At 30.4% G+C, this 17296-nt stretch overlaps 1 protein-coding gene across 1 annotated transcript in view; it reads left to right on the forward strand.

The window, feature by feature from the left end:
- LOC143222716 (GRIP and coiled-coil domain-containing protein 1-like) overlaps positions 1-17296 on the forward strand; it is a 95336-nt gene that overhangs the window by 75113 nt on the left and 2927 nt on the right. The window contains 3 exon segments of the mRNA XM_076449614.1: positions 8037-8223; positions 12476-12642; positions 14833-15159. Of these exon segments, the coding sequence (XP_076305729.1) occupies positions 8037-8223; positions 12476-12642; positions 14833-15159 (681 nt within the window).

The following is a 17296-nucleotide window of genomic DNA, read 5'->3' on the forward strand; positions in this document are numbered from 1 at the left end:
CTGTCACTTTCTTATTTTAATTTTTTTTGCTGCCATTCAGGAGGGTCATAGCTTTTAGATTCTAACTTCATATGAAGTTTCTTAAACTGTTTGCAAGAGTTGAAAACCTTGTTGCACATAGCCTCCATGGTATTGTTTAGATGGAAATGGAGATAATTTATCCCTATAAGAGCCAGCACTATTTTTAAATATCTGTGCATTTTATTGCATTACTTTCAAACTTTAATTAACCCATTTTACCATCAGTGTATTTTAATGAAATTATTATTTTCATGTACATTATAATTCAAAATTTCATATTATTTAAGCTATTTTTTCCTTTATTTCAAAAGTAATATTTAAAACTAATTTAAAACTCCGTTTTTCTTGTCACGTAAAATACTTGTGGTTAAGAACATCAATATTAAGAACTGGTGTATAAGAGGCTGCGTTTGTGATGTTGACATTCCCTTTGAGACATTCGAATAACAGTTGTATCACGTATTATTGTTTATCCTGGACAAATCTCCTATTTATTATGTTATGTATGTGAACATATCATGATTTCAAATAGCCAGAAATTTTAATTTTAATTGAGAAGTTTATTGAATGTCAGTATGTATCAGATTTATGATATTTGCCACCAAGATTGATACACACAATTTTCTTTCTTAACAAAGTACATTTTATTATGCAAACAACAATACAATTTATAATAACAGTTATTACAAATAATTTATGTACAAAAGTTTTACAAACTTACAAATAATACTGAGTCTTCTATTTTGAACTGAATTCTTTATCAACAAATTAATTGTGTTTATACACAGGTACACTTCTTGTGACGATAAAGAAGCTAGCTTCTTAACACGAGTTTATTTCCTAACAAAAATATTTAATATCCCCATAAAAATACTAACATCTGAAGTTTGTAATGTTCAAAACCTATAAATGTTTCTGGTCAGATATCTGTAATTATCCAATTAACATGCAATAATCACAATTATAGCTTCTGAAATTTATAGTATACTGACAGTAGCAATCCAACAATATTCTGAAAACTGTTTCTTAGCACGTTGAATTATAAAGTTTTGGCAAGGTTATCAAAAGTTCATCTGGCAACAATGTAAAACATATATTCTTGATTTGTACACTTGAGTAATGATAAACTTAGAAAACAGGTGAGACTTTCACAATACACTTCTAACAGTATAAGTTGCATGCATTTATAAACATATATTAAACTGAAACAAAAGTATTTAATAGTAAGTACATTACACATTGTAGACAGATCGTTTGCAAATAATTCAAGAACATTCCAAAAATTTCTTCTAACTTATTTACTACTCCCTCTGTGGTGTATATAATTTAATGTAATTTGTATATTATAATATAAATATGACTTAGTCAAAGTATATCTTTTATAGCCTACAATCTTGTTTGTTTATGGAGCTATGAACTAGAAAATTGGACTTCCTTGCCATGCTTACTTGTCCCATCCTTTTTTTTACAAATTGTCTGTAGTCTTCTCTGACATTTTATTCTATATTATCTGTAACCAATACAAAGCCAAAATTTTAATGATGTTATTTTCTGTACAGAGAATTGTCTATTTTACCTCCAGTTATAAATTTCTTTCTTACAGGTGTAACAGATCTACTATTATATTTATTTTAATATTGTTTTTGTTTCAGTTACATATATATTTAGAAATGTAATTTATATTGTGAACAGTGTATTGCAAACTTCTTGCCTGTTATCCTAATTTCTGGAAAATTCTCAGGTAAAAGACTCAATAATATGTTTTACATAAGTAATAGCATGGGATTGGGCCAGCTGAAATTTCTAGAACCTTGCCTTAATGCTTATAAAACAATGCACCAAGAGACAGTATATATATGTTGTTGGTTTGCTACAGTTGGTATGCTGTAAACCCTCATAGTTATGACTGTGATAAATGCTTATTAATTGGGAAACTACAGATATTTAACAAGGTCCATTTATAGATTTTGAACATTACAAACCATTTAACTTCAGTGGCTTAACTTCTGATATTGGTGTTTCTGTGAAGACATCGTATAAATTCAGTTGTGAAAATCTCACGTGTGTAGATCTAGCTAGCTCCTCATTATGTTAATTGTACCTATATCAACTCAGAATTAATTTCTTCATCATGAATCTTCAATAAGATATTAAGGAAATTCCATTTAGGACAGAAGACTAAATATTGTTTGTAAGTTTTTAAAACTTTTCTATATAAATCATTTTTGTTGTTTGTATATTAAAATATATTTGTATTGAGAAAGAAAACTGTGTATCACTCTTATTGGCAAACATAAATTCGATACATCTCTTCATTTAATTAACTTCTAAATTTAAATTATGATTTAATTCAGTTTTAGATTATTTGAAATCATAATACATAACATAATGAATTGAAGGCTTGTCTGGGGTAAAATATAATTGATGATCTTAGCTGAAGTTTTAAAAACTTTTATTGTATTGCAGTTTGAAAATGAAGAAAATTATGATAGTTATAAGACGTTGTTTACTTTTTTCCATGCAGTTGTTTTGTATGCTTAAGTGTATTATTAAAATGATTTATGGCAATAGTACCATTAGTGTAAAAATAGTAGGGTCAAGTTTCATCAACAGTTAACATAAAAAAGGAATACCCAGATAAGTACTACATTTCTTGTTTTCATTTGTATTCTCTATTATTATAAAAGTACTTAACACGTAAAATCTACAAACTTAAAAGGGTAGATGTTTGCCAAGTGATTTACAATGTATTTGACATGATTATTAGTTAGACATGGTTCAAAGGACAATAAAACACTATAATTTTAAAGAAATGTATACTGTTAAAAGCTTTAAGCCACTTAGATAAACAGTTGTGGTTTCCTGTTACAGTTTGCAATCATTCTAGAAAGTAAAAAGGGTAACTTAGATATACTTGCTAATTTTTTGTGATGGTTACAAGGTCAGTGAAATGAATTTAACCCTTAGAAGTTGAGGTAGAGAGAAATAACAGATACAATATAAAGTTTTTTGAAAAATAAAGTGTTTGATTATTGCTTAGGATGTTAGAGATTATAAAATGAAATTTGACAATTTTCAGATGAAAGAAAGAATTTTCAATCTTAACCTAAAAATCACTCTGAACGTAAAGCATTCAATACTTTGACTTCATACAATTACCAACAAAGTTTTAGTAAAAGGTTTGATTTTTGTCTGCAAACTGAAAGATTGCTAAATTTTATGAATAAGCAACAAGTACATGGTAGTTACAAGATCATGTAAAAAAGATAAGCCTGTTGTTAAGAGGTTATGTATGTTGTATGGATTCACGTAACTAAATAGATGTATTTACATTGTATAAAATGGAGATGACAGCAGGTAGTGTACACATAAGTGTACAAATAATAGAAAAATACACAAATCTGTAAGTTGCCCAAAATCTGATATACATAATTATATACAAATGTTTGAGAATGAGAACTTTCAGAAAATATACACAAGCTTTCCCAGAAAAGTTATAAAATGAGAGGGAGTGTCATAGATACAAGTGTACGAATAAGAAAGAAAACATTTTTTACAAAAATATTTCAGACAAAAACATTATAAAAAGGAAACTTGTACATTCAAATGCATTTAAAATGCATAGATTTGCATAACAAAGATATTCGTTAGCATTCAGAGAAAAATACAACTAGTTTTTAGTGCAAGAGAAAAACTATTTGTAAAATTAAAATAGCAGGCTGTTTTAATTATTGCATAAACAATATTTCAGTGAAACTATCATAAACAGATTTATTGTTACTGTATAATGTGCAAAATGAATCAGCTATGATATCTCAGCAGTTTTGGTTATGCACTAAGTAAAAATTTATCTTTGGAGAGTATTACTGGAATGATACTGTATAATGTGTTTTGTACAAAGATACACATCACAGAGTGTACACTTTGTGAGTATCCTGTTGTCTCTAAGGCACGGCCTGCATCGTTTTATCTTTAACATGTATTGGTTAATTTTTGTCAAGAGTTGAGTCTCGGAGGATAGTTTTGTGCAGATGTTGTAAGTGGAATACCAGAAGGACCAGTTCTGTTATGAAGTAGAGGCTCAAGAAGAGAAGCAACCAACTCTATCCTGAAGGACTTCTGTGATAATTCTGGCTGATTGGTCTTTGTCTTGTAGAGAATAAAAGCAATGACTCAGAATATGAAACCATAAATGCAGAAGAGATGTTCACGCAATTTGTCATTGCTCATAATTTACCCCTAGCTGTAGCTGAACATGCAGGACATCTATTCAGAAAAATGTTCCCAGACTCTGATATAGCGAAAACATATGGCTGTGCTAAAACCAAAACTACAGCTTAGAGACATTGGTCAGGCTTAGTAGCCGCAAATGATAAAGGGCTCTGTGTACAGTCATTAGGCTCAATCATTTGAAATAGGTGGCATCTCTGCTGTAGGATACATACATACTTAAGCAGACAAATTGCACATACTGTTGTCAGCGTAAATGTTTTCACTGATTCTAAGTGCAGTGTGATAACTCTAAATTTTCCAAAAATACATTTTAGGATATTTAATCCAATATGTTATATATCCTGTTCTTGGAGCAGGGGTTTAGTCAAATATCTTTTCCTGCATGCTTTGCCACTTTAAGGGATATCATATTAAGGTGATATCACATAAAAAATATGTTGAAACAAGTGGTTTAACATTGACAGTAAAATAAGCACAGAAAGTAAATGTGAAGTGTTTAGCAGTTGAAACTCATAAGGGAAGTACTTTGAAACTTTATGACCAATAATATCAGAAAAATAGCACAGCTGCTTTTTCTAATTTTATAACAAGTTTTTTTAATATATTTTTGGTATTTTTCTACAAGCTAAAGACCCAAGTATATTGTTAAATAATTGATAAGATACAGTTTTACTGAAAACAAATGTTTGAAATGTATTTAGGAGATTTTAAATATTACAGAAAAGAAATTTGAGATTTTTGGGATGAAAAATGGTATTTTTAATCACATGACAAAAATCACTTCTACTTAGACTAGTAACAAAACAAATTCAAAACATTCTTCAAAAAGCTTGATTTATTGCATACAAAAGATGTGATGCTTACTCAAGGTATATCAAATTTTGTGAAGATGCACTTACTGAATTAAAAAGTTATAGTATGAATATTTAACATGGGCAAATTTAAACTTGTGTATATTATACCAACCATTTTGACAAAGGGTTAAGCACCTTGTAACTCCTAAACAAACTTGGTGCATGCAGTTGAAAGCAAACTGGATCACCATTCTTATATCTGTGAGTGTCAGGGGTGAAAGTCCAAGGTGATATTTTTTCATTGACCACCAGAGAGACATCTATGTGTAGAAGTGTATTTTCCTCTGGTAATGTAATTCTTACAGCCCAAACACCATGCTGTGTGGATGTTTCACATGATGAAAACCCTGTATCTGATTTCACATTCTTAATGGAAGCTGTTGCAGGTGCAACACAAATCAGTACTGATATTTCAAATTCAAAATTTTAGCTTTTGAAAATAACACTATTTTGTTTAAGTCAACTATTTTCTCTGCTAATATAAAGGCCTAGTAGTTAGGGTGCTTGGCACACAATCTAAAGTTTGCAGGTTCTGTTTTCTCTAATAAAATCAAGGCCTGGCTTGGTTTAGTAGTTAAGGTGCTTGATGCATAATCTGAGGGATGCAGGTTCTAATTTATATCACCAAACATGCTATCTCTTTCAGCTATGGTGGTGTTATATGTGAAAATCAATCCCATTATTTGTTGGTAAAAGAATAGTGCAGACGTTGATGGTGGATAGTGTTGATTAGTGGCTTTCTGTCTAGCCATATTGTAGTTTTGTATGAAATCCAAAAGAAACCAATGAAATTGGTCAAGAAGTAAAAATTTCCAGGTTTTTCACATGATTATACAAATCAATGTCAAATGGTTTATCAAGCTTACCTAGTACTGACTGTTGGTACTCTTAGACACAGGAATACTATCAATATTTATCTGTAGTAAAGTTATTTTGATATCTTGAATACTTGGATTTTATTCATATCTAAAATTATTCTACTAGTTATTCTAAAATATGTCAAAGAATTTATTTTTGGAGAATTAATTTATAGAAGATACTGAAATCTTATATATTGGGTATGGTACAAGGAAGAAGATCATACTTTGTTTTGACTTTGCACAGAGTGAGGCAAAGTGGCCAACTGAGTGAGTGAGAAACAACTGTGAGAGAGGCATCTGACTCTGCTCTTTTTATGCTCAAATTAGGAACTTTTCAAATGTTGAACATTATTGAACCTTCCACTTCTTTATAGGGACTTGCTGTTCTCAGCTTTAGACATTTATAGTTTTCCTGATTGCTTTGGGGTGATTCATTCATTAGCAATACTTGCTTCACACTCTAGCCATAATTATCTACTAAATAAATCATGAGTCAATAAATATTTAACCATAACTAAATCTTATCTGAGTGAATTAAAATCAAAGCTGCTAGTTTAATAAATTCTTCCATAAGAAGAATAAACTAATATTCTTAGTGGGGTGAGGGAAAATGGTTTCTGAGCATTCCTTCAGTGGTAGTCCTTCAAGTCCCTTAGAGGCTTGTTAGATTTAAAAAAAATACCTGCCAACCAAGTAAGTTCTTGAATGTTTATGGCCAGATTGGTTAAGGCATTTGACTTGTAATCTGAGGGTCGCAGGCTCGAATCCTGATCACACCAAACATGCTCGCCCTTTCAGCTGTGGGAGCATTATAATGTTACAGTCAATCCCACTATTCATTGGTAAAAGAGTAGCCCAAGAGTTAGCAGTGGATGGTGATGACTAGCTGCCTTCTCTCTAGTCTACAACTGCTAAATTAGGGACAGCTAGTGCAGATAGCCCTTGTGTAGCTTTGCGCAAAATTCAAAAACAAACAAACAGTCTAGGAAACTGAGCATGTGAGGATTTCATGATTCCTAGCCAGAGCCATGGGAATAAAACAAAAGTGATGCAATTTGCTACAGTTATATCAGAAATAAAGTGCATATATAAACAGTATGTTTGGAATTTTACATCAATACATTTGGTGTTTGAGGTTATCAAAAGTGTATGCCTTTTACCCATTAAAGTGTCCAAGTAAACTTAATTTCACAGCATAAATCTCTTGTCCTGAGTTAATTGCATGGTATTTCCCATAGTGTTGAAAAATATTGAGATGTTATGATAACTCAAAATCTAGAGTTATGAACAAATGCTCTACCTACATTTTTGAAATCAGCATCATCAAATTATCCTGAATAATTTAGTGTTTTTTCCATTAGTAATTTTTTTGTTGTCCAATGTTTTCATTGTTGGAAAATATTAACTTTTGTGAAGGTTAAGCAGGCACTTCTGCATTTACTTGTCTCAATATTAAATATATTTGTTTACTGTAGATTCATACAAATGTTCTGAATTATACTTTTTTTTTATATCTTTTAGTTTGTACATTGCCTCTGAATTTTGTAAATTACATAATTGTTATATATGTTTTTATTCATAGTCTTTAATATAGTTTCATTTTATAAGCTAACCTTTATTTCTAATAATCTTTCAAAGTAAATTTGTAATTTGGAAACGTACGAGTTTAAAATGTTCATTGTAGTTTCTCAATCTGTATTGGAAATTTTTTATAAAACGTTTTCTCTCAACACATTTTTAACTGTTAATTTCCACACAAATCAAACACTGTAAATTATGTTATTTTACACAAAACTTATTTTTACAAGAAGAGGTTTGAATGTGAATACTCTTCAGTTTTATTCTGCCCTTGAAGTGAATGCCTCTATTACACACACCTCATTGTTTGGTTATTACAGGTAGTAAGCTTAAAGTTTGGAAAAATTCAAGTACAGAAGTAGTAATTTAAGACTTTTAGCATATCTTATGAAAATTGTTAATGGAATAATTCTAATATACAAAGTTTTTTTTTTGTATTAAAATACAGATGTTTTTGCAATATAATGAGTTTGGGCTTTTTAACTTTCAGGATAGAGTTGCTCAACTTGACTTAGAAAACACTACCTTAGCTAAAGCTGTAGCTGAAGATGATAAGAAGGTGGGAAAAGATGAAGATTCCAATCTTGATGTTCAAACCTTGATGGATAAAATATGCAAATATAAGAACATTTTGAAAACAGCAAATGACAGATCAGAAAATCCAGTTGACCTTAATGGTAAGCAGTGATGGGAAACCCTAATGCTGTTTATCACTTAAAAATTGTTAGTGTCTTAGTGCTATAATGTAATTTATAACTATACTTTGTGGGTAAATATTTTAATCATTTTTCAGTCTCAACCATCAGAAAAAAAAATGTATATTAAATTATGAAAAATTATTTGGAATTTACTTCCACAAGTTTCTTCAAAAGTATAATTATTACTTAAATGCTGAGATTTAAAATGTTTTTTTCATGTAATATATGTTGTCAGCATTTGTTTTAAACAAAATAATTAAATGCAGATTAAAATTCTGGGTCTGATTTTTTTTGACCTTGTATTTGCAATTTTATTTGTATTGTGAAAATCATTACATTTTCTGCCTACAGGAGAAAACTTTTCATTAACCATTTCGGCACTGATAAAAAATTTTAATGTTTGTTATGGCGCTGAATATATATCTTTGATACTTCAACTAATTACGGTATCAATACTAAAAGTATGATATCTCGGCAATAACTCAACAAAAGTCCCTGAAATGTTCAGTGATTGTACCTAATACTATATACGTTAAATTCAATACATAAGAATAACAGGAATAAAGGAAGACACTCTGATACACAACAAAGAAGTGCCATGTAAAACACAATAATTTATTATAAATTGTATACAATTTGTGCAGCAGCCCATCAATAGTCTTTGTTGTTATGATGTATCTCATGGCATGGTAAAAAGCACATGAGGAGATTACACTGTTTGCAGAAATAATTAGTCTGCTTTCTTTTCCATCCAGCTATGTATCTATTGCTGCAAACAGTATAGTCAGGTTTGTGCTTTTTGTCCTCATATTGTCCAATACTATGTTTTTCCACCAAGCGCTGACCTTTGTCAGTACTTGGTCTTCCTTTTCATTTGGCTTAGCTGACATATCCCTCCAGCAACTTTTGAATAATCTTATCTCTGAATAGTCTTGAAGATACTGGGTTTTCACTGTGCTCTTGCAGTCTGCACAATATATTATATATCTGTTAATAAGAGCTACTTCTCTAAGCTGATGGTAAATGGTAAAATACCACTTGTTACTTTTGTGTGGATACATATAGGTTCCTAGTTTCTAGTCCATGATGTCTACTCCACCCATGTGTTGGTTGTATGTTTCAGCAATTAGTGGTTTTCTCACATTTCTGTATCTGGATCAAATTATTTTATCTGTGGTACCATTTGTGGAAATGGTCGATAAAAATTGCACACATTTAGTGTCATGCCAAGCACATACTACCATATTACCACCACGCATAAATACCAGCAGATCTCCTTTGCTAAGACGCAATTTTGTAAGGTGGATATCTGATGGCATGTCTTTCCGTCTAGCCTTAACTGTGCCACAAGCCCCAGTTCCATTCATCTCTAAGTGTTTGAATAAAGAAGGTGAAGAATAAAAGTTGTCCGTGAAGACTATATGTCCCTTATTCCAAAACTCCTCCAGTAGATTCAAACATATAGTCTCTGTGACTGAGTATCCAGCCACAGGCACTATGGTATTTTTCACACAATGCAAATTGTTTAATGCCCCATCTTGTGGGTTTTGATGGTAAATACTGTTTGAGATGAACTGTCCATTTGAATTTGATGATATTTTCATCTGTGGACAGCTCATGTTGTGGGGCATATACTACAAGGTATTTTGATTCACAGAGATTCAGCAGATCTCGAATTTTCCACAGTGGATCATAATTTGGATCTCCACTGTTTGGCCGATTATGCTCATTGTTAGCAAAATGCAAAAATGATGTCAGGATTTCGTAACAATCTCGTGGCATTACCTCTGTAAATGGCACACGAGTTAGCCAAAAGGAGCCCCAGTAATCTTCCAGTTCATGTTTCTTGCACAACCCCATTGCTATTTGTAGTGCAATATATGCTTTGAGTTCATTGACATTGGTCTCAATCTATTTCATAAAATGGAAGTTAGATGACAATTCAATGGTGCAGTCGAAATACTGCAAAGCATATCTGTTTGTTTCATTACAAATCAGCTCAAATGCTTCATTGGGAAAGAAAAGTTTGAAATACTGATATGGAGTGAAATTTGCTGTATCAGTCAGGACTCCAATGCGAGTGGTAAAATCTGGCAACCAGTCAGATTCAAAATTATCAGTGTCATTGTAATATAGCCATGGAAAATTTGGATCCTGGTTTTGGTCTTCAGGTTCATTATCACTTTCAAGGGGAGCTAGAAGCTGTGCTATACCAGCTGCTATGCCTCTCCTCTACCTTCTCCTTGTACCTCTAGACCTCCGGGAATATACACTCCTTGATTGTCCATGAAGACCACCACTGGAAGTGCTAGGGGCATATACAAAATAAAACAGAAAAACTCTTGTACATAGAGATATAGCACTTTTCCAGTGTTTTATGTATGTATGTATGTCATATATATTTTTTTCTATTTATAATATATGAAAATGTAGAGAACTAGCCTTAGTCAGTCAGTTTATGCAATAAGTTATATGACCCTAACTACACCATGTGGTTACCTAAAGCAGGGGCAGATTCGAGGCCACTAATGTCTTCATTATCATTCTCATTCATTACAAGTAAGCTTTCATTATCATCTGGCTCAAACTCTTTGTCAATCTCTTCATCGTTACAAATAATATCAATTACTTCTTTCGTGGTATAAGCTTTTTCTCTTGGCATTGTAACAATGTCGCAAGTATCAACAGAATATGTAAGGAAGGTGTCTTCTAAAACAATGAACAGTATAATCTACACAGACTAGAAAACAAAGAAATCACGGGACCTCCAGTTTATATACCTGCCGGTAAATCCAAGTAAGCAATGAATACACATGGTTCTAGCCTCAAGTGGGTCTACAGGCCTGTGTTATTATAATAATTAGTCACGAGGGTATATTGTTTACATCTTGTTGGCGAAGCTTACCTGCTGCGCTGAGCCTTCAAGTCAACTGCAGTCGCCAACCATGCCAAAAGGGTTAAATGAGACAATCATAAATGCATAGATTTACAATAACTATGAAGGCTGGACTATTAACTTAATGAGTTTCTCTGTATGTTTATATAGTTTACTGAAGTAATTATTTTGGCAATTAATTTTTTTATTTATAAGTTTGATTTTGCAACTCAAGTTTGTCATTGCCAAAGGTAAGTGACAGTAAGTGATGTTACATCATTATTAAACATGTCAAATGTAACATGTATGCCATAAATAAGTTATATATAAATGTTGTCATACATTCTGTCTATATATATTACTTTCAATATGTTTTTCAATTTTTCATAGCATGATTGCTTTTGAGTGTGCCATAGAATTTGCAAACTAGCCCTACATATGATATAAGTATGAACACACTGACAATCATTTCAACCACTATACAGTGCATCCATGACAGCATAGTAATTATCTGTGTTACATACATAGTCAATTTGATTTTATTATAAATCATAAGTTGATAAAAAAAAAACCATTGATTTAGAAGAAGTCACAAATTATGTCATGTATTTGAAATGTCTATGTTTTACATTTAATGATATGTAGGAGTTATTAATGCTTATTAATACAAAGAAAACCGTGGTAGTTAAAAAGAGTTAAAGGTTTTCAAGTTTTCTACATGGCATTCTCATAATAACAGGCTTTAAAGAATAACAGATTTTAAGAGAACAATTAGTTGCATATCCTTGGTTATTTGATCTTAATTTTAAGGCAGTTAACCATATGTATATGTTTTTCAAGGATTTTATCTTTATAAGTGAAAACTATTTTATTTGATATCAATACATACTGATGTATGAGTTGAATTTTTTAAGATTATCGCTTGTGTGTAGTTTACTATTATTGCACAAATATGGTTTATACCACAACTATCCAAATGGATTACATTTGAAATTTTTTATTGTATGCTGGTTTCAGTTTACTTACTCTTCCCACAACTCACTAATTAATCAATGACAAAGTAGTGTTTTACATACACTGTAAATAATTTGCTTCTAAAAGAAACTGGATCTGGACCATGTTTTTTTAAAATGTTGAATGCTAGTAAAATAAAACTGATTCGATTAGAATTCACTTTCATGATGATAATAGTTTATGTTGTTTGTGTTATAGTAAACTTTAAACCAGAAATTTGAAGTTGTACTTATTACGTGTTGTTTTTCAAATAGAAGCATATTCAAATATGGGTATTCACTCTGCTATCTCTTTAATTTTTTGTTGTTTTGAATTATTATTGTTGTTTTTCTTTTCTGTAAGCATCAGCTTGTTTGGATTATCTTATAGAATTTTACCAGCACCAGCTAGCAGCAGAAATGGACCTTCATGCACGATGTCAGGAGGATCTACAACAGCTGAAAGAAGAATTTGAACAGTACAAAATAAGGGTACAATCTGTAGTAAAGAATAGAAACAAAAATCTTGAGGTACGAGTCATGATAGAATATTAAATGCCAGATTTAGATCCATACATCTTGACAGTGCTTTTTATTTTGTTTTTTGTTGCATTTGTGATGTTAGTAAAATATATTGTCATTCAAAGTTATTAATAAGCAAATGATAAAATTGTTTAAGTATATTTTTTCACTTTTGCAAACTAGAATTTTTCTTTCATTGTGCTTTCCTGTATGATACAGGTTACTGAGTTGACACAAAAACTAATTTTTAAATCAATTGACATTGTTATCTAATAACATAGAGAAAATAAAATACAGTTTTTATTATGTTTGATTGCTATTTTTGCACTTAAAGGACTTTTATATCAATACTTAATATTGTAAAAATATTACATTATCAAACAAATTTTCCCAAATGACTTTAATTTGGTGTTAAGCATAGTAAAATTCTAGAACAGCAATTTTCATTATGGGGTTGAATAAGGAAGCAGCTTATGATAATATAATAACAGGTAAAAAAACAACCCTGTATAACTTAGTAAAGACAGAAGACAGACTAGTGTTCCATTTGAAACATATAGTATATTTCACTATCAATAAAACTGTTTCTTATGCTTATAAGTTATTGTTGGTCTAACTATTATTAATTCATTCTAAACCTAAGATGAATAACCTCACTTTAATGAGTAATAAATGTGGAATAACAAGTTAGAGCATGATTGTGATGCTCTTGGATGGTCTCCTACTGCTTTATGGTGTATTTTCTTTTACATGAGAAAATGACATTTCAATAATCAACAATTTTTAGAACTCAAATCAGCAGAAGAAACAAAATGGTGAAATAAAAGTTCTCCTATCCAGTATTTTTTGTGATTTTTTAGTAGTATATGTAGTTGAGTCCCTACAAAATATGCAAGAAATGTTAGATCTACAATATCTTTATTTCTGCTGAATACACAAGAGAGAGATACACTTTCCTTAAGGGGCTAGTTTATCTGTAATAGGTTGTATTTAATATGATTTGATATATAATCATTGATAAACCTTTCTTCACAAATGCTATTAATCAATAGACTGGAGTATTTTCACTCTTGCATTATATTAGAAAACCATACTACAGGCATGTGACTGTTCCATGGATGTGTAAATTTTCGTGTTTTGACACTGTATAAACCCAAACATTGTAAATAAGCCATGCATTGCGTAAAACTGTGGATTAACAATGTTTTTCATAGCCATAAAAATGTCCCCATAAAAATCAAGATACTAAATTCCCTTAGTTGTAAAAATTATAATTATGTGTAGACATAAAATGTACATCAAGACCACACAGTCATAAGGCATGCAAGTTACTTGAAGATGTACAGAAGCATCTGATTTGAGTATTTTGTTATGAAGCAGCAGTCAATTCTAAGTTTTAATGGGATAGAGGAAAAGGTAACAGTGAACTTAAATATTTATAGTTCTTTTTAAATGTAACTGCATGTAATGTTCTAAGCATTACTAAAATTGATCTTAATTTATTCATAAAGAAAATGTATATAAAGTTAGCAATGGCTACAAAAAGATAAATCTGACTATTAAAATTATGTATGAATATCTTATACCAACAAATCTATTACATATTATTTTATGTAATACATATTAATATGGGAAAGTTATTTATTCTATGTTTTTTGCAAATAAACTTTTGTGAGGTTTTCAATAAATAATTGTGTCTATAAAATGCTTCATTTGATGAATAACATTTCTGTTTTATAGGCCAAAAATTTACAGTTGTGACTGAATTATTGGATTGCTTTTTAAACATTGCATGTACACATTTTTTCACCTTTCCTGTTTGCTACTGTGAAACTGTAAAGTTTATTACATACACAGTCAAACTTCTGTGGCAGAGCAAACATGTAATGCTTGTGGTTGTTATATGATATAATTATTTCAGTGATTTAAATTTCAAGTTAATTATTAAAATTAAGCACATGAAATTATGCCCATATTAATATTTATGAAGTTGATGTGAAAATGTGCAATAACAAACAATTGTTTTTAGTTTTGATAAATGGTCACTGCTATTTTGTACCTGTATGAAATATCAGTTTTTAATATGTTAAAAATGTGTTTATTATGGTGCATTTTGCTCAGACCTTAGACAAAACAAGTTGTTTGTAAAGCTTTCTAATCTATGTTAGAATTTAGTGATTCATCTTATTAAACTTTCAGGAACTGGATAACCAAAAAGATATGGAATCTTTGAAAATGCAGTTGGCAAAAATGAGAGAGAGACTCCAAGCTAGTGAAACTAAACTTGAAGTTATGAAAGACAGCTACCAAAAAACAATATCAGAATTAGAAACATCCATCCAGAAGATAAAAGACAAACACAAAGATGACTTGGCAAACCAGGAAGCTGAAAACAAGATCAGTTTAGTGGAATTAGAACAACAGATGGTTCGTCAGAGAGAGAGAACAGCTACACTCTTAGAAGAAAAGAACAGAGAATTGGAGCAGTTGAAGTTTTCCTTGGGATTTTCAACTTTCATGGAAAAAGTATATACAAGATTTATAGTAGATCTACATGTGTGTGTGTTAATTTTAAAGAGTGAATAATAAAATCAGATTTACTGTCACCAAACTTGGTACTGATATTTGGAAACTAATCCAGACAACAAACCATCAGATTAATGAAGCAGTGTTGATGGAATACATGCTGCTAATCTACTGTTGCTGGAAAATATAGAAATATTTTTATTTTTCATGTATTTATTCTTTTCACTGTGGGCTCGGTCCCAGTACTATTTGGTTTACACATTTTGTTTGTTTTAGTTTTTGTACTATAACTTTTAGTACAGTGTATACTAACACAGACTGCAAATTATCAATAAACATTAAAAGGCTTCAGTGCACAAAATATCAATATTTTTTAATTACATTTTGATTTTTTAAGTAGTGATTTCCTTGTGTTTCTTTTTTCTTTTCAAATGTTGACAACCCAACATGTCCAATAATTTTGATTTTAAGATTAAAAATACTTTTATACATTGGAAAATTGTGATATTTCATGTGCAAAATCTTTTTAACCATCAGATAAATAGCAAACTTTATTTTTTTTTAATAAAAACCTACATTTTCTATCAGTTTCATTATTGTATCTTTGTGTTAGTTTACCTGATTTGACTGACTTCATAACCAACGTATAAAATTAGGAAACAGGTATAAATTTTGCTTTTTTTGTTCAGAATGACTATGCCCCCCCCCCTTCCTTGGGTCTGTTTGTCAAGAAACCACAAGTTTCTGGTCTAAATAGCTTAAATCTCATATCATTATACAAGTATTTATTTTTCAGTCATGCTTAACTAACAATACTGAAATCTCAATGATGCTGCACACGTGCATCTCATGTTACTATATCCAATAGTATAAAACAGGCCTTTAAAAATGACCTATCTTTGGTTTATACTAATGAAACAGTATTTTGTTTATGTAATGTAATGTAAATATTACTATTTACATATAAGTTCTTAAATTTCAGTTATTTTTCTACTTAAACCATTGTAATTGTTTGCCCTCTTGCCATAATTGTTTTTTATGGGTTCAAAAAAGTTGTTGCCATAATGGATATGTAAGTATGAAAAAAGGAAAAAAGTGCTGAAAGAAAACTACAGATGTACACAATAATTATTCTTATGTTAAACCAAATGTAGAGTAATTAGAATATACATAATTGGAGCAAAATAATAAAAACACTTATAGATCAAAACAGAACTACTTTGTAAACATGTAAGTAAGAGTTTTTTTCCACAAAGGAATATAAACTTTCTTCAATTTGTTAAGCCTCATTAAATTTTGCATTTGAAGGATGTGAAACACAATTTTTTAAAGTTTTATACATGCAATTTGAAATGACCAAATATTATAAATTACTTTATCAACATTGCAGATTTCCACTGTAATTTATCAATCTTTTTTACCAAACTGTATGTTAGTTTAAAAAAAAAAATCACTTACCACTTTTGTATATGATTCTTGGGAACTTCCTACTTTTTTAAGCTGAGAAAACCACCAAGGGAAGTGGCATTCTGGGCTTTTGATTGGTTATTCATGTCATAGACAGAAATAGGTGTACATAATCAAGTATTTCTAAAAATGGAAAGAGACGTGTGTGGGTCTAGTATGTTTGATTCACTAAACGCAGCATTATCACTGCAAGTAGAAAAGATAGGAAGTTATTATTTTATATTCTAGTTTGTCAACATTGGTTATTTGAGTTTTTTATTGATGAGAAACTATAGACTTTGTATTTGGACATGACAAACGTAAAATTTGAACTTAACATGACACGTAAAAGTTGATATTTAGGATTTTTTTAAAATTTATAATGCTGAAACTTGAATTATAATGTGTAATGTGATACCAGACTTATTGGCATGCATTCAATAAATATATGAACATAAGTCTACAAGTGTGATGACATACCCTTTGTCTTCTGATCTTAGGAAGACTTGTAGCAAGAGGATTAATCATGTGTTTGTTTAAAAATATGTATCATGTTTGCAATTTATATTTTAACCAGCTTTAAACATTTTTTTCAACTTGAGATTCTAAAAGTTCTATTGAAACATGATTTAATAGCAAATATGGTTTTTCAATCAGTTTTATTAGTAGTACTGGAATTTATACAAGTAAA

The sequence above is a fragment of the Tachypleus tridentatus genome, chromosome 8 (genome assembly GCF_004210375.1).
Source record: "Tachypleus tridentatus isolate NWPU-2018 chromosome 8, ASM421037v1, whole genome shotgun sequence".
Lineage (NCBI taxonomy): Eukaryota > Metazoa > Arthropoda > Merostomata > Xiphosura > Limulidae > Tachypleus > Tachypleus tridentatus.